Below are 27,705 nucleotides of genomic sequence, written 5' to 3'. Positions count from 1 at the left end.
TCATTAGCACTCGTTTATTTATCTCAAATCTCAACTTAGTATTTGAACAACTTTGTTATTAAATTAATGTGTAATCTGCAACACATTCTCACTCCCCAAGGAGTCAAATTTTCAGTATGAAGACGCGAAGGGTGCACCTATCACTATATTGCCGAAATGAGGACTCTGTTGCTTTTATGCTAATTCTGTCAGTGTCTGATATAGACGAAAGGGAATCCCGGAAGGTGATGCTGTCACGTTATGCGACGTCAACGTATGCGGCAATCAGCAGGATCATGCCGCTTCTGGACGTTAACTACTCGATTATTTTCCTATTTTTAAACCATTGTCGCTTGGGGTTAGAGTTGGTCTTGGGTTGGGATGTAATTTTATGTAACAGAAAGTCATTCTAACCCCAACCCCAAGCGACAATGGTAAAAATTTAAAACAAAAATTGAGTAGTTAACGTCCAGAAGCGGCATGATCCTGTAACACAGTCTCACACCCATGGCGTCGGTGTTTGACGGCACTTGACCATGCGTCAGTGTGTTGGCGCGGAGGGTGTACCTTTCGCGTCGTTTTTTGACGAGCTGGGGACTTCAATACTATTAGGTACGCGAAATTAAACAGTTGTCACCTGGCATTGGGGTTAGGGTTAGGTTTGGGTAGGGATGTCATTATGTAAATCTAACCCTAAACCGACGCGAGAATGGTAGAAAATGGTAAGAAAATAGGAAAGAGAATGCAACGGACTTAATAGTATTGAAGTCACCAGCTCGTCAAAAAATGACGCGAAAGGCACACCCCCCGCGCCAACACACCGACGCACGGCCAAGTGTCGTCAAATATTGACGCCATGGGATCGTCGCATATGTTGACGTCGCATTACAATATATCCGACGCTGAGGGATTAGCATGAAAGCAATGGCGTTCCCATTTCGTCGATATAGTGATCTATAGGGTCACCCTACGCTTCTTCACAGTGACATGCTTGAACATGCTTCAGATTTTGACGCCTGGTGAGTGAGAATGTGTTGCTAATTTAATGTTGGGGGCGTACATCTCGACTGTGATGTCACAGTTGGTGTTGTGTTGAGATTGTTTTCCAGCAGTCTTTTGCATGCACAAGGTTTACATAAGAAGGAGGAAACAATTGTGTTTGAGGTTCAAGATATGTTATTACCATGTACACAACTCTTATTATTCATCTATGACTATAAATATAGTTTTACATTCTACGGCACCTTTAATGACTGTAATTGACAGCTAAATAAAAATAATGTTGTGCTTTACTATAACTTTTCTTGAAAATTCATGGATAAGAACAATAATTATATTTTATTATTAAAAACACATACTGCTTGGCTACAGTAACATAACTAAATGAGTTTCGGTAAACACCAATAATGTTAGTTTTGTACAGCTGTGACACAAACCTTACATTGGGTGGTGATCTATAAATTTATTAAGTGCTATATATAGACATTGTTTCTAGTAAAGGTTGTAAAATATAAAAGTAATTCATTCAATAAAGTTTTATAACCACCCAAAAAATAAATCTATTGTACAATATACTAAAACTCAAGTATTCAGATCAGCAGATTCAATAGTTTATTACAAATTGCACTTTTAACATTCATGCATACATTCACGCAATAATATATGATAATATATGAAAGTAAAAATATATATACATTCGTTGAACCATGTTGTGTGCAAAGAATTAAGAAGGAAATAATAAGACAATAGGATCTATATTGAAAGCAACAGAACATAAACAACTGCTTAAAAGATCATTGTTGTGCTATTCTCCTATTGAAGGTGTTTATTTAGTTCATGTACAAGTAGATATGTAAGCAAACTGGAAAGACTTGAAACTCTGTAGGTGTATATAAAGTAGGTTTCTTGCGCACAGGACATTAAATGCCATCAGAAACTGGACAAAAGATGCATACGGTCAAGTGCTCGTGTTTTTTTGATCTTATGTACCAACATCCCCGCCAGCACAATGACTGAGACAACGAAGAGTCCGGCAAAGACCCCGGTGCTTACGCTTACATGTTGAGATCCACCATTATTTTCTGCTGCAAAAATGAAAGAACAATAAAGTTAAGTGACATGACGATCATGGAATTTTCACACTTAATAACTTGTTTTTGTTTACAGTACTTTATTGTCAAAACTAAAAGGGTTTTGTAGATGTTTACGGGGTTAATTTTGGCATTGCAAGCTATTTTTTTGATGTGCTATCACTGCTCTATAGCATGAGTTTCTTAAAAACAGTGCTTTGATGTTGCTTTACACCCAACCCATGGTTAACTCAGTGTGAAATCCTTTAATATCTGTATCAAACTGTATAACATACCATCATGCTGACGAGTCTCTCTGGACACACGCAGGGGACCCTGTATGATGTAATGTCTCGCTGTTTCTTGACTGGAATCTCGCCTGCGCCTGCGTGAGGTTTGGCTGAGGCAACCTTGGGCACATCTGGAGTTTGGGCTTCCTTCCGCGCACAGGATCACGGAGCAGCTAATGTAAACCTGTGGAGAGAATTTTAACTTACTGAAGTCAAAGTCCCGGTCACATCATTCATAATACTGTACCCTTAAATTTGACGTACCTCATCGAAATCTCCCGTGAACTTGAAAGCTTGGATCTCAAAGTCGTACTTCATTGAAGCACTTGGATAGACCTTGACTGTTTCATCCAAAACACACCTGAAAATATAAGAGATGAATGAGTTAAACGTGTCTTGTGTAATTAATCATTTGTGTCGTACAATAAGAGAAAATTTTAAACAATGTATTCAATGTGTTCTTGTCTTATTAATCATCCTTTCCATGATAAACATGAATAACATCTGAATAATTATTAATCTGAGGCTATTATTTCTTTAAATCATTACTTTAAAAATCAATGCAGATATAACAACTGAAAATCTTTCTGCATTTAGATAATATTTTTTATACAGAAGATTATACATTGTGATTATATGTTTATAATGGTTTTATAAGAAGGCATTGTGAGGGTTGCAAAAAGGTTTAAAGCTTGACTGATTTTGACTCCCGCTTTCTTCACGAGACCAAACCTGAAACCTTTTTGTTAGCAGCCGAGAATGTTAATGGAAAGCATTTATCATAAGCTTGTGTATAATGAATATACTTAACACATTCACAATGGGAGAGTAGGAACTCTACACTATACACAACCCTACTATTAGTAGCACCAGGGCTATTCATATTGCTCTGTACTTTCGGTAGGCAGATAATACAACAGAACAATACCAAAGACTGACATGAAGAATGACTGAACTCTTTCAATTCGGGCTACTAAACAACAACCCAAAACATTCAAGAAACGTCCCCAGACAGCAGATGACTCCATGCTGGATCTGCACTGGATGTGGGCCGAAGTTGTCAAGTCCGGAATGGATCCGGTGTGGATCTGGTCCTGAGTCGTCTGCTGTCTAGGCAGAATTCTGCATTGCTATTTTCAAAACGTATTAAGGGGCGTGTACACCAAAGCATTTAAATGCGGCTGAAAATGCCAGGCAGACATTGACTGTAGGCGCTTGCTGGCTTTTTCAGCTATAGAGTTTTGGTTGCTATAGCCCTATTCGGACAGGATTAGTTTTACGGGAGTAGATGGCGTAATGTAATTTTACCCAAGGACGTCTGTAATATTAATGGTCAATTTACGTGTATATTTACAGCTGGTCTATTCCCACTGGATTAGTATTGCCTGAGGTAATTTCTCCGGACCTTTTTACAGAAGGTAAAAGTCGCCGTAATCTTTACTGACATTGTCCGTAATGATTACTGACATGGAGCATTCGGACAGGACTAAAATCACTAAAAGCGCCAATAAAAATTGCTTTACCCCACCTCCCCATGTAAAACTAATCCTGTTCGAATAGTACTTATGATACTTATGCTTTGTTTATCAGTCGTTAAACGATACACCGATTGGTTGTTGTGATTGGACGGTCGAGTGAGAAGTGACATTAACTGAAACAATGAATCAAAGCTGCACAATGGCTTATTAACTCATGGTTAAGATGTGTCCAGGAACAAAATCTTGAGATAGTACATGAATTTAAATATTTAGAATTATTCTTGGATTCTTAGCTTTCTTTCAGACCACATGTAAAGAAAGTAGTAAATGTATTGAAATTCAATTTAGCAAATTTCAGATTATTAGAAATAATTTGACCAATCAAGCAGCAGTTTTATTAATGAATTCAATGATCCCATATCACATATTGCATGACTACCTGGACTCAAAATAAAATAAAACATTGACGAGCTGAGCATTTCACCCAAAGTTGAACATTTTTCAACTCTGGGCACTGAGCGTGAAAAAAATGCAGAGTGCCAGTGCTCAGCGCGAAAAAAAATGCCAACTGCTGGCATTTTTTTTTAAAGTGTGGCGCTTCCATTGGAAACCATTGAAAACACACCAGCGTAAATGCCTTGGTGTACACGCCCCCTTAGTAATCTAGTTTAAAAATATTTCAGTCTTACCCATCTTTGATGATGTCATAATAGACGGCACTATATGGGTTGTCTTCTGGTGTGGCCCTGCAAGACTCGATAAAGAGTTTGACCTTCGGGAGGGCAGAATGGGCTTCAATGCCCATGTAGAGCATATCCATCAGTTTAACCTTCACTGGATACAGGTTAGGATCCACCCGACTGCTAAAGCTGTTGTCTGTGAAAACTTCAAACGAGTAAGCAAAAGTGCCAAAGCTGGATTCAGTGAAGATGTAGTCCGATTTATGGTTGATGTAGTGACTGGAGACGCTGGCTAGTTTGGGATATTGGCAGGAGAAACCGAATTTGAGTTGATTGCGTCTGGTGATAACTGCGTTTGGGGTCTCGAAAGAGTTGATCTCATTTTTGAAGACCATATAATCTCCAGAGTCCTGATTCGTGTTAGAGATAAAAAAGTAGAAAAAAAAACAGAAATAATGACAATGTTAGGGCTCTGTCACATGACTCGCATGTCTTCTCAGTAACATAGTTAGCAGGGCAAATATCATATTATGAAAATCACAAACATGCATGCAAAATTACAGTAGTTGCAAATGTCCTGTAAAATTTTCCAGTAAAATGCATTGTGATATTTCAGGCTACCTTACAAGTACCAACTGTTTTTACTTTAAATATAAAATAAGCAGTAACTGTACCTCTACTGTCGTGCCACAGGTGTTGAGGGACATAGAGCCCAGTATGTGAGTTTGGTTGGATGTAAGCGAGCAGGTGGGATCTCTCAGCTGAAGCCAGTTCTGATCGATTCCCTCCATTGAAGCTTTATTTATGACAATGCTGATACTGTCGCTCTTGCAGATAACTTCTGCTTCACCTAATACATATCATTTAAATGTTTCACTTGCTGTTTCATCTTTTCAACTACATGATCGTTTAAATGTATTAAATAAACAAATCTCTATTACCTGACAGAACCATCGATCTGGCCACAACCACAACGATGCACCTCATCTCTGATTGACTATGAAAGAGAAGAGATGAGATCTATTCAAACAGAAACTACACAGAAAACAACCAATGAACTTCAAGATAGACCTCGTAATACCTGTGCAGCGTCTCTGCTGTGAAACACACAGGTATGTGACGATACAGATCAGATTCCTGTGGCGTCCAGGTCAATGTTGCCACGGTAACTCCATCACTCTCATCTCTCAATGTCTTGGACATGTTAAAAGGACCACTGACCTGAAAGTCTAAGATGCTGCAAAACAGAAGTTAACTCAAATGTATATGTATTGTGAAAATCCATTTATAAACATTTGAGCTACTACAGAATTTTACATTGCTTTAATGCAGATCTGTATCTTACATACTGTACGTCCACAATAATAAACTACGTATTGTTAGATAAAAGATATCTATTCAAGACATATTTAATGTAGAATTATATAATTTTCTATATAGTCAATGGGAATAAATAAGATGCTCTGTTGAGTGTGATTTTAAGCAACACCAACCTGCTGTCTGAGCTCTGGGCTCGGAGTAAGATCTCATGCACGTGTCCCACAGCGGCATGATGTACATCTCCGTTTAAAGGAGTTGGTGTCAGGAAACCGGGCTTGTTCACGCCTGGGACACAACTCTGAACCGGTGCAAGAACTGCAAGACAAAATTTGGGGAAGAATTTAAAAATATATATAATAATCCCAGAGATTAGTAAGGAATTCTTTACCCAAAATATGAACCATCAGTCATCTTTCCCTCCCTCATGTTTGCTTTTTCTTTGCTATATTGTCAAAAGTAAAAAGTTGAATCAACTTAAAAAATACTTCAATTTGTTTTTCCAACTAAAAATTCTCTTAAGGTTAAACTAAAGTGAAATTTTAAGTTGAAACAAAGTAAATGTTGTAAGTTTTACCAATTCAAGATATATGTGCAAAATACCATATAGATAATTTATTATAACATGTTAAAATTGACATTGTAGGTGTGTGCAAAAATGTGCTGTTTTGGGTGTCATTTAAAATGCAAATGAGCGGATGAAGTGCAAACACCGATCACAATGATGGTGGTTTGATGCAATTCAAACTCAAATGTGCTGTCAATTATTTTCTCTCTCTCTGCACTAAATGGCATATGTACATACTTTACATATATGTAAAGTACAAGTTCACTTTCAATTACATGTTACAACAGAAAGAACAATAGTATTTGTCCTTTAGAAATGTCTTGCATGTTTCTTTATTTGTCCTTTATGCTAATGCCTCCAAATCGGTCACAAAAGAGTTGTTCGGGTCCTTAAAAACACAACTGACTAGCTCTGAAAAAACATCTATTATTCTGCAGGACATAATTTATGTCTCTAATAAACAAGTTACCAATATCTGTGGACTCAATAGATGTCTAATATGCAATCTATGCACCATTCATTTATTTTTCACTGTGTAAATGCATTGTTCAGACTGTATAATCTGATCGAATACGTTCGAAATGTACACTTGCGGACACACATTCAATAATAATGCATGACATTACCGAAATTCCTGTATATAAATATATCCTGTGCATAAACTGTAAACTGCATCAGACATTGTGTTGGTTTCATGTCATATCACATTGCAGTATCTTCTGTAATCTTGATACGATTACATTTCCTCATGACTGTTTATTTGGAATGTAGTCATGTAAAAATGTGTAGTAATAGATCACTTTTACAAATTATTTGTAGCTATTATGCAAATAATATAAGTGTTTTCATGGGGAAATACAAATAAGTTAACATAGCTGACTTACTTTCTACTCCAAACTGCAGGGGCACTTGACTGAGTGCAGTGGGGTCAGAGTTCACAGTCAGATTAAAAGCATTTCGGACTGAAGAAACTCCATCAGCATTCGTCACAGTTATATCTGAAACAGGGTAATCCTCCAGTATGAGTTCAAATACATGCAGGCCAGGATTCAATGAACCGCTTCTGTGCAGAGTGCAGGAGTCCTAGACACGATCCAAAAAAATGACATTACAAGCACCTAAATCTGTGATGCACCATCAATGTTACTCATAAATATACATTAAACAGCTCTGTGGAGTCAGATATTTTATGTAATGTCGCTACGCTGTATATTTATTTGTTGTCCCTGGCAGTCCAGGGTAATAGTTTTATTATAAATCTATTGGGGATGCTGGAAATGTGTCCCCAAAACAAACATAACTATAACCTATAACTAGATACAAAAGCATTTTTTATGACAGTTTAAGGAGTTTGTCATCAAAAATCATTACCTCATCGAGATGAATGTTTGTGTGCTCATGACACGACGAGCAGTTAGCATCACTAAATTTGCATCTCACAACATCTCCATCTGGATCATGTGCCAGTAAGTGAAGGCTCTGGAAACAGTTCTGAGGAACCCTTATAACAGAAAAACAAAGACAAAATGAAACTCTATTGCTTTAGACATATATCTCTATGATGATTATTGTAATTTAGAAAGCACATGCCTTATATTGGGTACTGCTGCTGAAACAGGGGATCTGTTTGGGGATTGAGTATCTGAACGTCGTCCCACATCAACATCAGTGCGTAGTGTCCATCCACCAACAGCTTGAATATTATCTGTCCAGCAGCAACCTGAATTACTTAAAGAGAAATACGATAATAAAAACAAGTAGTACATTATTTTTTGTTTTAAATGAATGATGATGCAGTTCACAAAGCTAAGAAACTTAAAAATGGCAGCATATATTTGTGTTACTGGCTATAGAACTTAAAAAAGTTATATTTTTCTCATTTTTTATTACATCCAATTTATAGTTTGTTTAATTGCATGCAATTTGTTTTAAGTGTATTTTTCATATATTCTAGTAAAATGTGTATATAAGAACGAAGAAATCAAGGTCAAAATACCTAATTTTTTTTACTATTGGGTATCTTTTACATGAAATAGAGCAACAATTTGTGATTATGAATAAAGAACAACTACAAATATGATCTAATTGATTTTACCTGAGGATGAGAGGCGCATTACTGCTGATATTGGTGGTCATATGAACCTCTGACTGGCACCATTGACTCTGATCTGAGTGGTCTTGATCCGTCACTTCAGGTTCTGTATAGATGATATTACCACACTGCACATTGTCACAGATCCAGCTGAGATAAGAAACACAAGGACCCCTGCTGGACTCTCTGTAGTAAAAGTGCACCTGCCACACAAAGAGACAAGATGGGGCAAGTTGTCACACTTCATTACTCCACACTTTAAAAAAAGGATGTGTTAATTTTTTACACATTTGCTTTTGTGTTATGCTTTTTAACACATTATGTGTCATTTTGTGTTGATTTTGTGTTCAAATAAAACACACAAGTTGTGTTAAAAGTAACACACAAAATTGTTTAATAATAACACACAGATGTGTGTATTCTGTGACAATGCATTTAGTGTGTTGTCCCTAAACTAACACTGAAGTTTTCTATATAAATATATATTAATATTCTAGTCAATATTGTGCGTATAGGTTTAAAACAAAATAATAATTTTAACTATAACATACAAAAATAAAAGTTTTTAGACAAATTATGTGATTTTTTGCTAAAAACCTTACTCAAACGTTACTGAAATTTAGCCCTTGCATCAACTATTGCGTGTGACAACTTGCCCCGGTCTGCCCTACAGCATCTATTTTTCTTAACAGCTCACGCATTATTCTCTATAGAGCTATTCTCTCTCTTCTTTGAAAACGCATTAAAATGACTCAAAAACAACACATTTGTTAAGGTGGGAGTTTATTATTTTTCTAACTAGCACCTCTGACTTACCTCCACTAAACCATCCGGATATCTATTTCCAGGTGTGAAAGTCATAGACCCCCCATAGAAACCTACGGCTGGGTCCACAGCAAGAGCCAAGCAAAACAGCAGCAGTACTGCGCTCCGTGCCATAGTGTCGGATTAAACTACACTAGTCTGTGAGCAATGGCATATAAGTACTGGGCGGATACTTTCTTTTTCTGTGTTAATGTTTGACTGGTTATTCCAGAAGATGAAAGGGATGTGAAGAATGAGTTCAATCTCTTATAACAATCATTATTGTTCCTGGAAAGACACATACACTAAATAATTTTCATCTTGGTATTAGTGTCATGTTTTCATGCGGAAATGATACAGATAAATAGATTATCTTGAGCCGGAAGAAAATAAAATAAATACCAAAATACACAATACTTTAGAAAATCTAAATGTTAATTAAAGGTGCAGTGTGTAATTTTAGAAGAATCTCTTGACAGAAATGCAAAATAATATACAAAAACTAAATTATCAGGGGTGTATAAAGACCTTTCATAATGAACTGTTATGTGTTTATTACCTCAGAATGAGACGTTTTATCTACATACACAGAGGGTCCCCTTACATGGAAGCCACCATTTTGTGCAGCCATGTTTCTACAGAAGCCCTTAATGGACACATTTTTTACCAAGTTGTCTCCAACGATGACATGTTTGACCAGTGGCAGCTACCGTAGCTTCTCTATGTGTTTCAAAAGCAAGAGGTGAGCAGTGGACTGAGCCGATGGTTGCAATTCGCAACCTTACCACTAGATGCCACTAAAATTTACACACTGCACCTTTAAACTGTATAGTAACTCAGACAACTATAGTGCTAATTAGGGCCCGAGCACCAAGGAGCAGGCCTTTACACACTGCACCTTTAAACTGTATAGTAACTCAGACAACTATAGTGCTAATTAGGGCCCGAGCACCGAGGAGCAGGCCAGAATGGCCTGCACCGTAGGTGCGAAGCCCTATTGTTTTTGCTCAGATTCTTCTGCTTTTTCTTCTCCGAAATGAATCGCATTTTTGAGGGCCTAAACATGCTCGAAAACTCATGAAACTTTGCACACGCGTCATAATTGACGAAAATTTACATGTGGTATAGGCGTCAGAAGTGGGCGTGTAGAAATGGCTCGATAGCGCCACCTGCAAAATTTCAAAAGAACAACCCTCCCGCTACGAAAAACTTACAGATACGTAATTTGGTAGGATCATCTATCACCCCAAGACCTACAAAAAAGTCCCTTGGAACCAGGCTCTAAAACCCACAGGAAGTCGGCCATTTTGAATTTTTGCTGTGATTTCTGTGCAAATTTTGGCATTTCCAGGCTTCGTACTTTAACGAACTCCTCCTAGAGATTTAATCCGATCATCATCATATTTGGTCAGTATCATCTAAAGGCCTTTACGATGTTAAATTGCAGAGCTTTTGACTTTTCGTTGGAGGGCGTGTCCGTGGCGGCCTGACAAGTTTCAGCGTTTTCGGCATGAAACAGGATGTTGTTCTAAATCCGGCATACAATGTTCAATCTGCCCCATGCTTCACGTGTTTGATAAGAGTCCTGGCCTGAACACATTTCAATGCCAAAATTCAGCTTCAGTCATAGCGCCACCTAGAGGTAGCAGGAAATGCCATGTTTTACGCCATGATTTACTGCTCTTAGAGATTTAATTAAATCATCATCATATCTGGTCAGACTGATCTTAAGCCCTTTGTGATGATAAATTGCGAAGATCTTGACTTTTTGTTGGAGGGCGTGTCCGTGGCGGCCTGGCAAAGTGTGATGTTTTGCAATGAAACATGAAGTTGTTGTAATTCCGGCATACATTGTCCCATCTGCCCCCGACTTCACACATTTGATAAGGGTCCTGGCCTGAACACATAAACATGGCATAATTCAGTAACAGTCATAGCGCCACCTAGAGGCAGCAGGAAATACCATGTTTTACGCTGTGACTTACTGCTCTTAGATATTTAAACATATCAACATCATATTTCACCAGTGTAATCTCAAGACCTTGTGTGATGATAAAAAGCAACGACCTTGATTAAAGGGCGTGTCCGTGGCGGCCTCGCAAAGTATCGCTAAATGAATCGCATTTTGACAGGCTAAACAAGCTCAAAAAGTCATAAAACGTTGCACACACGTCAGAACTGGCAAAAATTTACATGTGGCATAGGTGCCAGAAGAGTGCGTGTAGAAATGGCTCAATAGCGCCACCTGCAAAATTTCAAGAGAACAGCCCCGCCGCTATGAAAAACCTACAGATACGAAATTGGTAGGGTTATATATCACCCCAAGACCTACAAAAAAGTCTCTTGGAGCGAAGCTCTAAACCCCACAGGAAGTCGGCCATTTAGATTTTTCGCTGTGATTTCTGTGCAAATTTTGTCATTTCCAAGCGTACTTTAACAAACTCCTCCTAGAGATTTAGTCCGATCAACATCATATTTGGTCAGTATCATCTTAAGCCCTTTGCAATGTGAAATTGCGGAGCTTTTGACTTTTAATTGGAGGGCGTGTCCGTGGCGGCCTGACAAATTTCAGCGTTTTCGCCATTAAAACAGGAAGTTGTTATAACTAAGGCATACAATGTCCAATCTGCCCCACGCTTCACATGTTTGATAAGAGTCTTGGCCTGAACACATTTCAATGCCAATATTCAGCTTCAGTCATAGCGCCACCTAGAGGTAGCAGGAAATGCCATGTTTTACGCTGTGATTTACTGCTCTTAGAGATTTAATAAAATCATCATCATATTTGGTCAGACTGATCTTAAGCCCATTGCAATGATAAATTGGGAAGATCTTGACTTTTCGTTGAAGGGCGTGTCCGTGGCAGCCTGGCAAAGTGTGATGTTTCACCATGAAACAGGAAGCTGTTGTAATTCAGGCATACATTGTTTGATCTGCTCCAGACTTCACACGTTTGATAAGGGTCCCGGCCTGAACAGGTCAATATAACAATAATCAGGTACCGTCATAGCGCCACCTGCTGCACACAGGTGGTGTGGCACATCAATTTTTCCTTGAATAGCCACCTATATTTACCCACTTTAATTCATATCCCCCTGGTTCACTGCTTTACTAATGCCATAGGGTGGCGGTGCACATGTGTGCGAGGGCCCTTCCATCACTGCTTGCAGCTTTAATTAATAATTATTATTCATTTTCATGGTAATATACTGATATTTACAGTATTTATCTTATGCAATGACCCAGACATATTGACCTTGGCATGGGCATATGCAACACTGTCTAAAAACCAGGCTAAAGTCAAAATCTAAAGATTAGATTTGAAGCACCAAAGTTGGATTTCACTTATTAATTTCACATTGATTTTAATCTTTGACATGACCTCAGTCAATATTAAATAAATCAATATTGTATTTTCACAGAATGTACTTTAAATGATTTTAAGTATAAATAAAAAATATATATATATTTTATCTAGATTTTTCACTTTCAGTGCAGTTGTCTTAAAGGTGACATATCGTAAAAATCTGACTATTTTCACATTTAAGTGGTATGATTGGGTCCCCAATGCCTCTATTAACCTAGAAAATTTTAAAAAGATCAACCCAGTTACTGAAATTTATTGAAAGGTTATTGAAATTGATGTCAGAAGGGGATAATACTGCCCCTTAATCTGCACTATCCAACCACCGCACTGCCATTTCAGATCAAAATCAAATAAAATTTTATTTGTCATATACATACAAGGTACAACAATGAAATGCTTGTCCGGTAATCAAGCATAAAAGTAAAAAAGAAATGCAATTTGGGATAAGGAAATAAAAATAATATAAAATAAAACCAAAAGGAAGTAGATAAATAAAGTATAAACTATATACTATATAAACTATATAAGAACAATATAAAATAATGCAAATCTGAAAATATTACGTGACAAATATTGTATATAAATAAATGCGTTTTTATTATTGTCCTTAAAGTGTCCATGATGTGCAGTATGGTGTGTATAAAGTTGCACTGTGTTGTGCAAGTCCAGAATTAAAGTGTCATAGTGCAACAAGAAGGTAGTCCAGTATTAGATCCTGTGTGTTTTCTGGTTTAACCTCTGAATGGCCTGCGGGAAGAAGCTTCTCCTCATTCTCTTTGTGTTTGCTTTCAAGGAGCGGAAGCGTTTCCTGAATGCAACAAAGAAATAATCAATTGACAGAGGCAACATTTTTACAAAGTGTCAATTTTAAACATAAATTATCTGTGGGGTATTTTGAGCTAAAACTTCACATAAACACACTGGGAGCACCAAATATTTATTTTACATCTTAAAAAAGTCTTGTGAAATATCCCCTTTAGTGCAATTGCGTTATTTGTCCACAAGAGAGCTCCGTTGTTCTCTTCAGAACATGTTTTCAAATTAAAAGTACACATTCACATACTGTATTATTATTATATACATTATAATTAAAGTATTGCATATGTGATTGTTGCCTATGTGTGGTATAAACATTTTTATATGGTTCACATGAAATACATACATACATACATACATATTTTAAAAAATCTGAGTTAGGGGACAGTTTTTCAGTAAAAGTCATTACGTCTTAATGAAGTCCCTATAAAAACAAACAAACAAACAATATGTATATCATAATCGTTGAGTATATATTTAACTTATAATCTTTGTGGGTCTTTGTGTGGAAAGATAAAAGTAAACTTAGTCACTACTAGAGCAGGTCTTTTCACTACATACCTGTTTTGTTATAATTTTAGCTCTAACCCTAATTAAACCTCACCTGCCTGTAGCTTTAGTAACTCTTTAGACCTTGATTAGTCTGTTCATGTGTTTGATTAGAGTCGGCGTTCGCCACCCCTACATTACAGTTATGACAAATTGTTTGATGTCTTGCCAATTTATTATAAATGCTTCTGTTGAAACTTAATCTTTATTACATAAAAAACCCTGATTTATATTTGTTAGTTTTGTGTTATCATGAAAGGAAGAATATAAAGGTGCAGTGTGTAATTTTTAGAAGGATCTCTTGACATAAATGCAAAATAATGTATAAAACTATATTATCAGGGGTGTATAAAGACCTTTCATAATGAACCGTTATGTGTTTATTATCTTAGAATGAGACATTTTTATCTACATACACTGAGGGTCCCCTTACATGGAAGCCGCCATTTTGTGCAACCATTTTTCTACAGAAGCCCTTGACGGACAAACTTTTTTACGACGTCTCCGACGATGACATGTTTGTCCTGTGGTGGCTACCGTATCTTCTTTATGCATTTCAAAAGTGAAGGTTGGGCAGTGGACTAAAGGGCTCGTTACAGTCGTGCGTAGGTCCTACGGCGCAGCCGCGATGGCGTAGGTTCCGCGTCGGTTTTCATTTATACTTTTGCGTCGTCCTCCGCGTCGACGTGCAAACACACACGTAAACCCCTGGTAGGCAGTATCCTCGCGCGTAACCACAGTAGCAGCGCGACCGTCAGAGAAGAAGAAGCTTGGCAAGTTAATCCACAAACGAAGAAGAAACAGCAACTTGTTGTGTATGATTTGAGAAGACCAGCAATGATGGAAGTAAATAAACAGCGACTTTTGTTGTAGTTTGAGGTAAATCACTCCTACACTTGGCTCATCTTTGTTTTCACCGTCGGGAGGGGTTCTGGTGGACCAATCACAGCGCTTGCGGTCCCCGTAGAACTGACGCGCTGTTCAAATTTTTGCGAGGTGCGCGTTAGACTACGCAGAGCTACGCACAGGCTACGGATTGCCTACGCCGTAGCTACAGCATAGAACTTACGCACGACTATAAATCAGGCTTAAGCCGTTGGTTGCAATTCGCAACCTCACCACTAGATGCCGCTAAAATTTACACACTACACCTTTAAGGCTGAATTGTATCATTTTTTTCAATCAATGTTAAACTTCTTATCCCAGCTTATGTGTACACATTGTTTGCCTGTATCATCAAAACACCCTTACGAAAATTAATGTTTTTTTGATTACTATCAGCAAAAGGTTTTCCTACACTAACCATGGTTTAACTAGTTTCTGAAAACCATGGTTATTTTGTGGTTACCATGGTTTAACTACAGTAATCGTGGGTTTTTGGTTTTAACTAAAACCATGGTTAATTTTCGTAAGGGTACATCTCTGTCTGTTTGAGAAACAAGACCAACATAACAAATTTGGGTAATGGTGGAAGTGTTTAGGAAACTTCTTTTCAACTCTATAGTTTAAAGGGGACATTTCACTTTTATAAGATATACAATAAATATTTGGTCTCCCCAGAGTACGTATGTAAAGTTATTGCTCAAAATACCATATAGATAATTTATTATAATGTGTTAAAATTGCCACTTTGTAGGTGGGAGCAAAAATGTGCCGTTTTTGGGTGTGTCCTTTAAAATGCAAATAAGCTGATCTCTGAACTGCCATTGTCATTATTGAAAATTGCATTTTAAGGGCCGGTATTATTATAATAAGATCCCATTCTGACGTCACAAGGGGAGCCAAATGTCAATGACCTATTTTTTCACATGCTTGCAGAGAATGGTTTACCAAAACTAAGTTACTGGGTTTTCTTTTTCACATATTCTAGCACTGGGGACCATTTATAACACTTAAACATGGAAAAGTCAGATTTTCATTATATGTCCCCTTTAAACAGTGTATTCAGAGTATTCAGATGGATTATGTAGGCCTGTTGAATTGAAAGGATGTTGCAATGCTTCACGCACAATTTGATGTCATTATGCTGGTCACGCATAATTTATGTATAGCATTGAGCAATGGTAGAGCATTGTGTTAGCAACACAAAAGACCATGGGTTCAAACACTGCTGATAAAAATGCACACGTTATTATGCACTGTAAGCTGCTTTTGATAAAAACTGTATGTGTATATAAATATATAGCGTTTAGTAAGAGGTAGAATCTATTTTTAAAAAGATTAATTTGAAACAAAAGGGTTTTGTGCATTGCCAGCCAATCTGTCTCCTGCTGCGTCTGACTAAACAGTCAAAGCGTTGTTTCATTCTTTGTGAATATAGCTGGCAGAGACAATTTCTGTTTCCCTTTATGACTGTGTATTCTCAATCTCTTTTCATCTGCTTTTACTCTCCGTCTACATTAATTCTTTTTAAAAGAACAGCTTTTAGTTTTTTACAAAACCAAAAGCAATAAAAAGTTTTATCATTTGTATCTGCAAATCATAAGTACGGAATAATAGTTATAAATGAATTTTAAACTTAAAAACACCTTTATATTCATAAGTAATGCTTAAATATGTCTCTAATGTGACTGCACTGTAACATCTTTTAGCTGTTCTAGGCAGTTTTGCTGAAAACGCACACGCCCCTCCCTTCAGCGCTTAGCCTCGTTGATAGACGCGACCCTCGACCAATCGTTGCAACGGAGTCTTTGTGAGGGGCGGGACTTCCTTCACCCTCAGAGTTGGATGTTTTACTGCAGCATTTAGGTGACACGTATCGAAAGGTGCGATTAGGCCTCCCAAAAACTTTAGATGAAACATATTAGTGCGTTTAAAAGACTTTTGTACATAATGTAAGTAACGCGACAAAACTTCGACCGAGTACGAGGGCCGAACTGAAGTCACCTTCGTCTTCGGAAACTTTGCAGAGACTTTTCAGCAGACATTACCGATATGCCTTGTGCTTTTACAGCATCTGGGCATAAATATACGTTTCATGAGGAATATCGGAGCTGTTTCGGTACCGAGTAAAGAAGAAATCATTCCTAGGAAACTTTCTGCGGACTCCAGAAGGGCGATCATCATCATGGGCAACGGCGTCTGCTCCAGAAAGCAGAAGAAGATTTTCCAGTCTCTCTTACTGGTCACAGTGGTTTGCGGGATGATTTATGGTGGGATGGTGTCTTATGAGATGCACAAACAACTAAAGAGGACCGAAGCTATGGCATTAAAATATCAGCAGCACCAGGAGTCTCTATCCGCTCAGCTTCAAGGTAAAAACACACCTGCTGACGTCACAACGCTGCTCTGTGAAACGTTGTGATCCCTGATGTGTGATGGTGTTAATGTTCCTTGTTGTTTAAATATCTGGGGGCTGGTAATCTGAAACTTAATGGTTCAACAAAACATATGCAAGCTGTACAGAAAAATGACTCTGCCCTTTTTTGTTAGTATTTGTAAGAACTGGTGGCTCTGGTTTGACCAATACGTATAGTTTCCTAATTCCAGCAGATAAGTTAGTAGCCTATATGTATGTATTTTAATTAAAATAGAAGTGAATATAGTACATTTATATTTGTTAATTTAGTGGACACTTTTATCCCAAGCCCCCCAAAGAAAATTAATGTCATAAAACAATCTCAAACTTAAAGGTGCCAAAGAATGCATGTAATAATCTGTTGAATTGTTCTTTAAAATATTTCCATATAAGGTATGTGGCTTTATTAAGTGCAAAAATGATCCAGAAACGGTTTTACATGTCCATTTACAATCCTAGGACCTTTCCCGAGAATGAAATGGTCTATTATTACCTTATTTCAAAGGGTCATGAATAATAATGTGGAGCTCTGCCCTGATTGGCTGTTTCTCAGAGCAGCTCCTTCAGTAGCTCTGTGTGTGTGTAGATCTTATGTTTGAGTCTGTATCAGATGAAGAGACAGATTTTGAGGAATAATCAAATGTTTGGAGATTGTTAATGGATGTTTTTGAGTGGTAAGTTTGTGGGTTTTTTTTAGTATGGACCTGCAAAACTTATCTGTAACATCAATAGTAGAATGTCAGCCTAAACGCTAGCATATAGCATAAACTAGCATATAGCGCTAACTCATCAGTCACAACTTTGTTTTTAGCATTGTTTCAACATTGTAATAAATTTAATGTTGGGATGTACATCATGACTGTAACGTCACAGTTGGTGTTATGTTGAGATTGGTCTGTTTTCCAGTAGTCTGAGGTTTAAGAAGGAGGAAATAATCATCTTTTAGGCTTACTGGTTTTATGTCATTACCATGTACAGTAGTGATGCGCGATTCAAAGTTTTTTTTTCAACCCGTGAGTCCCACTTTTATGAAATATTTGGCCCGCACCACTGTATCTATTTTTACAACCCGTCCCGCGCCCACGACCATTAAAATAGACATACTAGGCATTTGTAATGTAAATGAAAAGAGGCTTTATTTCAGAATAAAGGTGCTTGGAAACAGCCATTAGATTACATCGCTTTGTAAACTGGCAACAACACACAAACCATAGAAACCAGCATGCTCATATTAATATAGAGATAGGATAATGATTTTCAACATTTACAAAGCAGCGTTTGTATTAGCTATTCACAAATTCCCTACCTTAATTTCTCCCGCAGATCGTCTTTTATCTTTTATTTCTCCATTTGTTTTGTTGTTGTGGCTGGCAGCGAGAGCTACTTGGCGCTTCCGTGACGTGATGCCAAAGGTTTGGGGATATCAAGTTATGTTGCGCAAGTTACATTGTGCAAGTTACGTTGCAGAAGTTACGTTGCTACATGGGCCTACGGAATTTAACCTTATCAAAGAACCTAATAAAATATGAAAATATATATTCCCAAATATTTAATACAGTGTTTCCCACAGGATTTTGAGAGACTGTGGTGGTGATGACGTCACCCGCTAATTACCATATATGTGACGTCATCATGTCGTGTTTGCGTTTGATCTAGTGTTGGCACCTGAAATATGTTTTACATCTACTCTTTGATCTGTATCTATATTTGATCTGTATTATATATCTAATTATATTTTAAGCCGAATTAAGCTGTTTTAAATAGTGAAATAAAATGTAAATGGGAATCATGAAAAGTTCTATTTGGGGGGGCCAATGTTGATTCTGTGGTGGGCCACCACAAATAAATCAATGTATGGGAAACAATGTAATATAGGCTGTAGGGAATTGGACGCAACATACATGTTTTTTATTGTGGTTTTACCTGCTCCGCAATAAAGGTGAGAATTTCTTTACCCAACCCGTCCCGCAGGTTGTGATTTTACCTGCCCCACAATAAAGTGACGGTTTCTTTACCCGCCCCAACCCGGGGGTTACTGCGGGGCCTGCGGGTTACGAGATGACCCGCGCATCACTAATGTACAAAACTCTTATTATTCATGTATGCCTAGATAAATAAAGTTTTACATTCTGTGGCACCTTTAAAATCTGAATTGAACAAAACATATTAAATGTTGGTTAGTAGCTAGAATAAGATAAAATTCAGATAAGGGCTGCACGATAAATCGCATGCTGTCATGCGCATCTTGTCAGTAAAGCCGGTTCCTTGATTAGTAGTAAATCGCCAACCTGCAGTGCTTTCAGATGGAGCGGCATTTACTACACAAAGCTGTTGTTCCCTTACAAGCTGGGCTATATCCCATACATATCGCTGGCGATACGTCTGCAATAATTAATGCAAAATTGCCCCGATTATCAGTGAACTACAGCTTTGTGTAGTAAATGCGGCTCCATCTGAAAGCGGGTGAAAACGATCAAATGCAATTTATTGTGCAGTCCTTATTCAGATATCTATGCCAAATGACAATTTTGCACATTTTGTCCACTAGATGATACATTTCTTCATTGTATGTTGACTGATCTATGGTCTGTTTTTGCAGATTTGTATGGTTTTTTTTGTTTTTTTTTTTGCAAGGAACTACTTGACGTATATCATGTTGATTTTGAATAAATATTTAGCTAAAATGAAGTCATTGCATTGCATTTACGCCCAGCAACTCTGCTGGCTGAAAAGCTTCGATTAAGCAACAGTGAATTATTGTGTTTTGTTTAGCACAGTAAATGCAGTGATGCAGTAAAACAGGATCATTCATGTGAAATGATTTACAAAGATGAACTGAAGTGCTTTAGTTGATCTGGTGACACTTCAAAAAGATTCTTTGCATTCTTCTAAAGCAAATCACATCCTAACAGTCCACTAACCGTTTATTACTCCGTTACAAGGTTAAATGTTATTTGAATATTGAAGTTTGTTATTAATGGACTTTGATTGTTTACTGAGAAATGTGCAGAGGTTGTGTTATCTGTAACAGAAACCAGACATCAGAGTAGATGATAGAAGAAGATCAATTTCAATTCAATTTGTGCTTTTAATATTTTTAAATATATTTATTAGCTAGACAAATATGACATCATGTCCTAAGCTCACATTTTCAGTCGAGCCGACGTGGCTGTGAGGTGCTGGTTGGGTCACAAACAAACAGAGCAATGTTTTGATAGCACCACACCACAGCGTTTACACCTTTCTGGCAGTAAACCTCGGGCTGATCCTGAAGCCATCATCATTATTTCTCTGAGCAAAGCACTTAACCTCAGATTACTCCTGGGAAAGTCGACCTGTCTGTCATATAAGTGTACTGGAAGGCACTTTGGATAAAAGCATCGGCTAAATGGTTGCTTACTGTTAACCCAAATCTCATTTCTGAAATTTGAGGAAGACAGCAACTGAAATGCAGTGTAAGGTCAATGTACTGAGATCCAGCAGCACCAAAGAAATCTCTATAAAAGACATTTTTGTGAGACATCCCGCTGGCGCTGCTTCTCCTTTACTAGGCAGACTGTTTCTTTTTTATGAGTTAGTTGTTAAATGCAGTTCTTTCAGTTTTGTACCTTCAGATTGCAGTGCCTTGTAGTGCCAATCTGTGACACCTTCACCTTTAAACTTCTGGAAATGACTGTATGTGGTAAATGGGGTAATGATGACTGAGGTACAGTCACCTCATGGTGAGAGAAAAGTAAAAAAAAAAAATTCTGGAAAAGCTTCAGTTTGGTCGTGCAAGTTGATTAAGTTAATTATTTACTTTTAAGCGTATAACTTTAAAATATATATTTGATTTTGTGTTGTTAATAATACACTGTTTAGTATAAAATATTTCTTCAAGTTACTACAGTAAATCTCCACCTTTGTTTGGGTGGTGGTGGTGTATTCTTGTAGCTTAAGGGAATCATGGATTTATTTAGCAGGAAGTGCACATACTGATAAAATGTACAGATTGAAAGCAGGGCTGGACGAAATGGCCAAAATTTCTATTGCCGATATACAGCTACATTTTTATCGGTACTGTATAGATTTGATAACAGTGTGAAGGTTAAAAAAGCCTTGGGATAAACTGCAAAAATGCCCACAACAAATGTCTGTACCTACAAACATCTAAACAAACAAATTTGTCAAGTCTATGAAGCCTCCTCCTATAAAACAATATAATATAAAAAAAATAAAAATGGTATAAAATAAATTGATGTTCGTTTTTAATATGTATTTAGCCTTCATACAAAATGTAAATGTAAACTTACAATGTAAACTAGGGATGGGCACAAGCATCGATGATCGATCACGAAAACGATGATCATGTGGGTTTATTTATTTATTGTGGATATGGCGGCATTTGGATGTCTGGTTAGCGTTACAAGCGCATGTGGTAGTAAAGACTGGGTCTGGAGATGCGTGTTTGACGTCGTATCGAGCTACGCAGACCGGCGAAAGACATCAGTAACCTTACCATGAATGATTTAAAAACAAACAAATAATTCCGCGCACCCGCCGTGCACGCGGCAAGCCGCCGATCCCGTGAAGCCGGCCACATCGCACATCACTGAGGCACTATGGTTTAAAAGGATGCCGTGATTGTCGGAAATACAGTCAGTCAGGTGCAAAATGTAAAGTGCCGTCAAAAGTTCAATGGGTTATCATCTCATATTTTTAACATCAAATGTCAAGAGATAACAGAGAGCCATACGAGCATTAACATTACATCTTGACTGAGGTGAGAGACGACACGACACAGCTAATCGCTAAAATGATAGCAAAAGACTTAAAGCTGCTTAATGTTTTGAAGCTTGTGCTTTGACTGGACGTGTTTAAAAGCGCGCTGTTTATGATGCACATTCACAAAGGGAGTTAAACTTTCTGTACATAACTTAGTTGAAAACTAAGTTGAAGTCTTGCATTAAATGCAGATAGATGCACGTTGTATATTTATGTTGTATAAAGGCTTAATATTACGTAAAGTGCGTCATATAGAAAGCGCTTCGGTTTGCGTTTAACCCTTTCGTTTCACTTTCACCTCCACCGCCACTTTCAGAGTGTGCTTGTAGCAGCTAGGAGGCAGCTTAGGTTGCAGCACTATTACAATTTGTCCAGTTAAAAGTTGTTCTATCACTGAAATAATTTTAGAGACATTATTTAAAGGTAAAAAAAAATTACATAGTGTTGCTTTAAAAACATTTAATTCATTAATAATCTAGTAGGCTATGTGTTCATTCGTCATAGTTTCTTCAAAATTAAGTTTTATTTGAGTGTTTTTAATGAAAATATTTTCATTTTGACCATGACGTGTACGCCCCGCCCCTTTGATTGCCACGCCCCCAGTTAATCGAGTACTCGTTCTTCAGACCTATGGATTAATCGAAATGAAAAAATAACATAAATGGACATCCCTAATGTAAACTCACTGTGCACCTGAATGTCAGTCAGTGATAAATGCTGTAATGCAGGTGTCTAAAACTAATGGTAACTAACCCACGGGTCCTTGAAATCCTTGAAAGTTTGTGAATCTGGGGGGGGGGAATTCAAGGCTCTGGGAAGTTTTTGAAAATATACATACATAGATAAAGGTCATTGAAAGTGCTTGAATTCATTTTTTATGCAAGAAGTTTTCTGGAAAAAATCCATATTATTCCCTGTGTAGTGTAGGATAATATCATAAACATTGTAGACTTTTTAATCACACGTGCTAAACTGTTTGCTTTAAATGCTTATATCTTCTGTATGCGAATGTTGATTCATACCAAAATGCTTTTTTGCATAGTTGTGTTTGACACATAAAAACGTCTCGGGTTACGTATGTAACTGTTGTTCCCTGAGAAGTTTGCGTTTAACCCTTTCGTGTCACTTCATCACGCAGCTATTCCTGTAAAAGTTTTCTGTTAAAAACATTTAATTCATTAATAATCTGTTAAAAAAGTATGGTGTCTCCTTTGCCATACTTTGTCTTTGGCAATATTTCAGCTAGCGATATACTTTCTGGCTTCCGCGTCTCCCTGTCTTTGTCGTTAAGCCTCACCATTGGTTAAATTTGATATACACATTCAGATGCACTTAACCCTGGAGGCGTCCCCAAAGTGTCACCGCAGTGACGCAGTGCGAGTTCCCTCGAAAGGGAACTGTAACAATGTATCTTAAAAGGTAACACAATGTAACCTTCCTCTCACTTGAAATGCGTCCCCATATTTAGTTCTTCAATTTGAGGATATTGGACCTGGAAAGTCCTTGAAAGGTCATTGAATTTGAAGTTAACTAAGGTGTGGGAACCCTGAACTAACCTTGTTGACGTGAGGTACAGATTTAAATCCAATCAGGCATTTTGCCTCCCCCCGTACTGGAGAGTGTGGCTCATGGTTGCTTAGCCATAAAAGACGTAACAGGAGCACGCTTTGGAAGGAAGAAGTGCCTTGAAGCTCGTTTAATACGTTTTCAACTTGACATGTGAACGGCCATGAGTCACTATAATGTATATCAAAATATCGGTAATGTGTTTAAAAACCATATCACCGTTATTGAAAAAAAGAAGCAGCAATATATATTGATATTGAATTATTGTCCAGCTCTAATTGAAAGCACTTTAAGGGCATTAAAGTATAAGGCGTTTATAACAGAATTATGAGCTGAAAGCAAATGTATTTCCCACAGGCCTTCTTAAGACTGTTCTTGGCGTACAGTGTGAACAAAACGTATCTACATCACATGACCCTTGCCGCAAATATGCTATGTGTTAAACAAATACACAGGTTGTACCTGGAATAATTGGTACCCTCATAACTGTTTGGTGGTTTGGTGACACTTATTTCACCTTAACAGCATGTTTTGCTTATAAATCCCATTAGATAGATAGTGCTGTTATTATATGAGTTGAGATTAATGAACAGCTTGGATTTGGTCTGTTTATTAATCTATTACTGAAGTGTTTCCATTGTCACTAAACATCATTATTTTTTCTGAAGAGCATTTGTTGGCAGCCATGTTTTCAAATTGTGCCTAAAATCACAATCTCCCTCTCTCTCGTCCCTCTGTATGAGCTTCTGAGTTTATATTCGATTTATCACCCTGTGAATGAGCTGTAGCTGTGGAGAAGAAATGCTCCTTGTCTTCAGATTAAATACAAAGGAAGCAAATGAAACAGTTGACAGAGACCAATTCAGTCTTTGCCACATGGAGGCATATCTTTTCTTCTTAGTTGAAAAATGAGAGTTGAGTTGTGTGTGTGTGTTTTCTCAAGCAAGCATATTTGCAGCTAAGCAGTGGTGTAGTCTACGTGATACGCAGGTATACGCCGTATACCCACTAGAAATTGTCAAGGATTTCCGTATACCCACTAAAAATAGCTTGACGATGCGTAACAGCATGGTTTTCTGACATTTCAAACTTTTAGTCATAATTCAGATGGAAAAGGACTGACCAGCATGCTACACTTGCTATTTTAGCGGGTTGAACTGCATATATATATTAGGCTATATATTTGGTGTGTTTGAATTCCTGCCGAACTGCGCGATCCGATTCGCGTATGAAATCAAATTACCCAACATTACCATAGCGGCGCGAAAGTGACTGGGGAGTGAACCCACAGGCGAGTGACAGCAAAGTACCGCGAGAGCGATTGCATTTATCACATGGAGAAATCTGCTTTGAATCGCTCTCGCGGTACTTTGACATCACCAAAGGGTTTGCTTAGCGCCAAATGAAGTCGAACCTCACGCGACACTGTAAACAAACAATCCATGTGAAGTGAACGAGCTGCTGCAATATAAAATCCGGAGAGTTAACAACGCACATGTGAGTAAACAACATTTAAAACATCAGTCCAGTTTATTACTTTATCTGGAGGTAAGGCTCCAAATGCAATAAAATAAGCCCGTAATTATATCCTGATGGTTTTAGCTTTCAGCATGTTTGCTTGCGCTTCATAGTGTTAAACTTTCCTTCTCTCTGTGTTTATTTATATATCTACGTTCAAGATGTATATGATCTTAAACTTCTGTGAGGAAAATCATGTCTGCTTTGATGTTCAGTTTAGACTTGCAAATTAAAGATCATTTTCTTCACTTTGGTTTGGGTGTCTAATATTAGGCTACATCATGGTCTTGTAATAATAATTAAGTAAAAGCCTATTTTCATTTTTAGACACTGCTTGTATTATATGCATAAAATAAGCTTTTATTTCAATGACTATGCAAATTAGAGTTAATTCATGGTCATCTTAAATGTGTATTAATTAAAAACATTTACACCATTAAATTACACATGGTAATGTTATCACTAGGTGTCATATAATAGCTATTGAAAGAGTGGATATTTTTTTCTCCTTCAATGCATGTGTTAGCCACGAATTGAAGATTGGAAACAGTTTATTTAATTTTAATTAACAGTTGAGTAACTTTTGGCCCTGAGTTAGATGTTGATTACACTAAACCAGTCTAAAAATCCATCCAGTTTCCCCAGCTGTAAACCCATTGACTGTTAAACTCTTTTTTTCTTATAATAAACTGACATGTTGATAACACATTCAGTTTATGTGTTTATGAGTTCACTTTCAGAATGCTCTCAATTACGTGAAGATCCATACTGTATGCATCTGTAAGTGTGGTGGTGCTTATGGGGTGTCACTCTGGGACGAGTGAGCATAAGGGTGAGAGGGAAAAATCACAGCATACTCACTACAAAAATCTAGACTACACCACTGCAGCTAAGTATTTGTTAGGGATAGCCTGACGTTGTCATACTCAAAATTCTAGTCAGAATTTGAGTCTGGTACTGATTATTGGGCATGTTTCAACCAAACCAGGACAAAAAATGCCTCTGCAATTAATTAGATATACCTACAACCAATCAGAGCAACCGAGTGTGTAACATATGTTGAAATAGCGTCTGTCCTTTTGCAGCCTGACCTGAACTGCTAGTTATTTCGCATTATGATTGTACTAAGTCTTAGTTAGCGAACGTACATCGACACCACCTATGTTTACATCATTTCATTCATATCACGACATTGTGAGTTATTTACTAAGTCATACAGTCAGACTATCTCTTACCATTTGTAAGTTGGCCTGATAGTGGACATTGTGTTGTACACGTCACACAGAAGTGAGGCTGAATAAACTTCATTGTAACTTTGAAGCATGAAATCTTCAAAATATACGGTCATGCAGTACATCGTTTGAAAGCCTAGACTCTCAAGATTCCATTAAGCCCACACACAAAGCATAAGATGATTTATAGCAGTCATAAAACTGTAATCTAGTTGTCCTTTACCTGAACCGGGCGGCGCCGATTCATTTTCTTTACTTATCTTTAAATTCTTCCCTTTATCCACTTCAGTGAAATTGTCCAAAAAAAATGTTTTCATAAATCCAATGGAATATCCAAGCCGAAACCAAAACAATTTGTTGGCCTCAAAATCTCGTTTCTGACCGAATAACGATATTAAAACTGTAAACAATAGTTCACTACCGGGCACCGCACCCCCCTGAGTGTCAAAGTATATGGGAGATGTACCACTTTTATTTTAAGTATGTCGTTTAGACAAAAACATGGAATTCAGCTGTTTCATAAGAGGTTAAATGAACTTCATTCACAGGCTTCCAAAAAGGAGCTGGCAACGACCACTAGTTATATCCACGTTGTCGCGCACGTCGAGTTGTAGGGAAGGCAAAAACATCTTTCCGATCAACAAATGCCTTGATCGCGTTTCTCTGTTCCTTTTTTAAAACCAATCGCGCTGTCGATATCTTCTAGAACAGACTCGATGGCAGAATATTCACATCTCAATTCTCCAGCGGCAGTCGTCTTTGTTGTAAACGGATTCAACACAAGCGTTCTCATGGTTGATTACTGTTGATCATCTGTCCATCATCATATATGCCCTCCCTGACAATTTGATTGGTTCGATTAGCTTTGGGTCGCGCATAGTTGCGCCACAACGAAAGCATTCTTTAGAAATGTTGGCCCATATTGATACTAGCATCTTGCAATTTATGGAAATTTGTGGGATGCACATCCTTGGCACGAAGCTTCCGTTCCACCACATCCCAAAGATGCTCTATTGGGTTGAGATCTGGTGACTGTGGGGGCCATTTTAGTACAGTGAACTCATTGTCATGTTCAAGAAACCAATTTGAATTGATTCGAGCTTTGTGACATGGTGCATTATCCTGCTGGAAGTATTGGAAGTATTATGGTGGTCATAAAGGGATGAACATGGTCAGAAACAATGCTCAGGTAGACCGTGGCATTTAAACGATGCCCAATTGGCACTAAGATGCCTAAAGTGTGGCAAGAAAACACCCCACACCATTACACCACCAACACCACCAGCCTGCACAGTGGTAACAAGACATGATGGATCCA

At 37.6% G+C, this 27,705-nt stretch overlaps 2 protein-coding genes across 3 annotated transcripts in view; one reads left to right on the top strand and one right to left on the bottom strand.

Annotated features, from left to right (window-relative positions):
- Nucleotides 1–1,413: 1,413 nt before the first annotated feature.
- Nucleotides 1,414–9,446, bottom strand: LOC129419389 (uncharacterized). 2 transcript variants are annotated; one of them, XM_055174519.2, is made up of 13 exons: nucleotides 9,290–9,446; nucleotides 8,477–8,676; nucleotides 7,972–8,109; nucleotides 7,753–7,882; nucleotides 7,266–7,464; nucleotides 5,990–6,131; nucleotides 5,578–5,733; nucleotides 5,438–5,493; nucleotides 5,171–5,346; nucleotides 4,506–4,906; nucleotides 2,603–2,699; nucleotides 2,345–2,522; nucleotides 1,414–2,060 (listed from the first exon to the last, which is right to left on the bottom strand). In XM_055174519.2, exons 1-13 carry the CDS (start codon nucleotides 9,410–9,412, stop codon nucleotides 1,909–1,911), a joined length of 2,148 nt encoding a protein of 715 aa, XP_055030494.2. In that variant the 5' UTR covers nucleotides 9,413–9,446; the 3' UTR covers nucleotides 1,414–1,908. The 2 variants fall into 2 exon arrangements, with proteins under 2 accessions (XP_055030494.2, XP_055030493.2); XM_055174518.2 differs by having other exon boundaries at nucleotides 1,419–2,063.
- Nucleotides 9,447–16,712: 7,266 nt separating this feature from the next.
- Nucleotides 16,713–27,705, top strand: part of golim4a (golgi integral membrane protein 4a) — a 33,819-nt gene continuing 22,826 nt past the window's right edge. The window contains exon 1 of the mRNA XM_055174503.2: nucleotides 16,713–17,263. Coding sequence (XP_055030478.2) covers nucleotides 16,987–17,263 — 277 coding nt within the window. The 5' untranslated portion in view covers nucleotides 16,713–16,986. The remainder of the gene's footprint in view (nucleotides 17,264–27,705) is intronic.

Source organism: Misgurnus anguillicaudatus, chromosome 15 (assembly GCF_027580225.2).
Source record: "Misgurnus anguillicaudatus chromosome 15, ASM2758022v2, whole genome shotgun sequence".
In the NCBI taxonomy this organism is placed as follows: Eukaryota; Metazoa; Chordata; class Actinopteri; order Cypriniformes; family Cobitidae; genus Misgurnus; species Misgurnus anguillicaudatus.
Note: the sequence above shows the minus strand (reverse complement) of the source record. Positions and strands in the feature narration are given on the sequence as shown.

What these genes read in the sequence shown, in the direction of transcription:
- LOC129419389 (XM_055174518.2), bottom strand. Translation starts at nt 9,412, where the DNA reads ATGGCACGGAGCGCAGTACTGCTGCTGTTTTGCTTGGCTCTTGCTGTG. An exon ending in ACAGCAGAGACGCTGCACAG is followed by an intron (nt 5,494 to 5,577) that starts GTATTACGAGGT and finishes TCTCTTTCATAG; the next exon opens with TCAATCAGAGATGAGGTGCA. An exon ending in TATGACATCATCAAAGATGG is followed by an intron (nt 2,700 to 4,505) that starts GTAAGACTGAAA and finishes TTATATTTTCAG; the next exon opens with GTGTGTTTTGGATGAAACAG.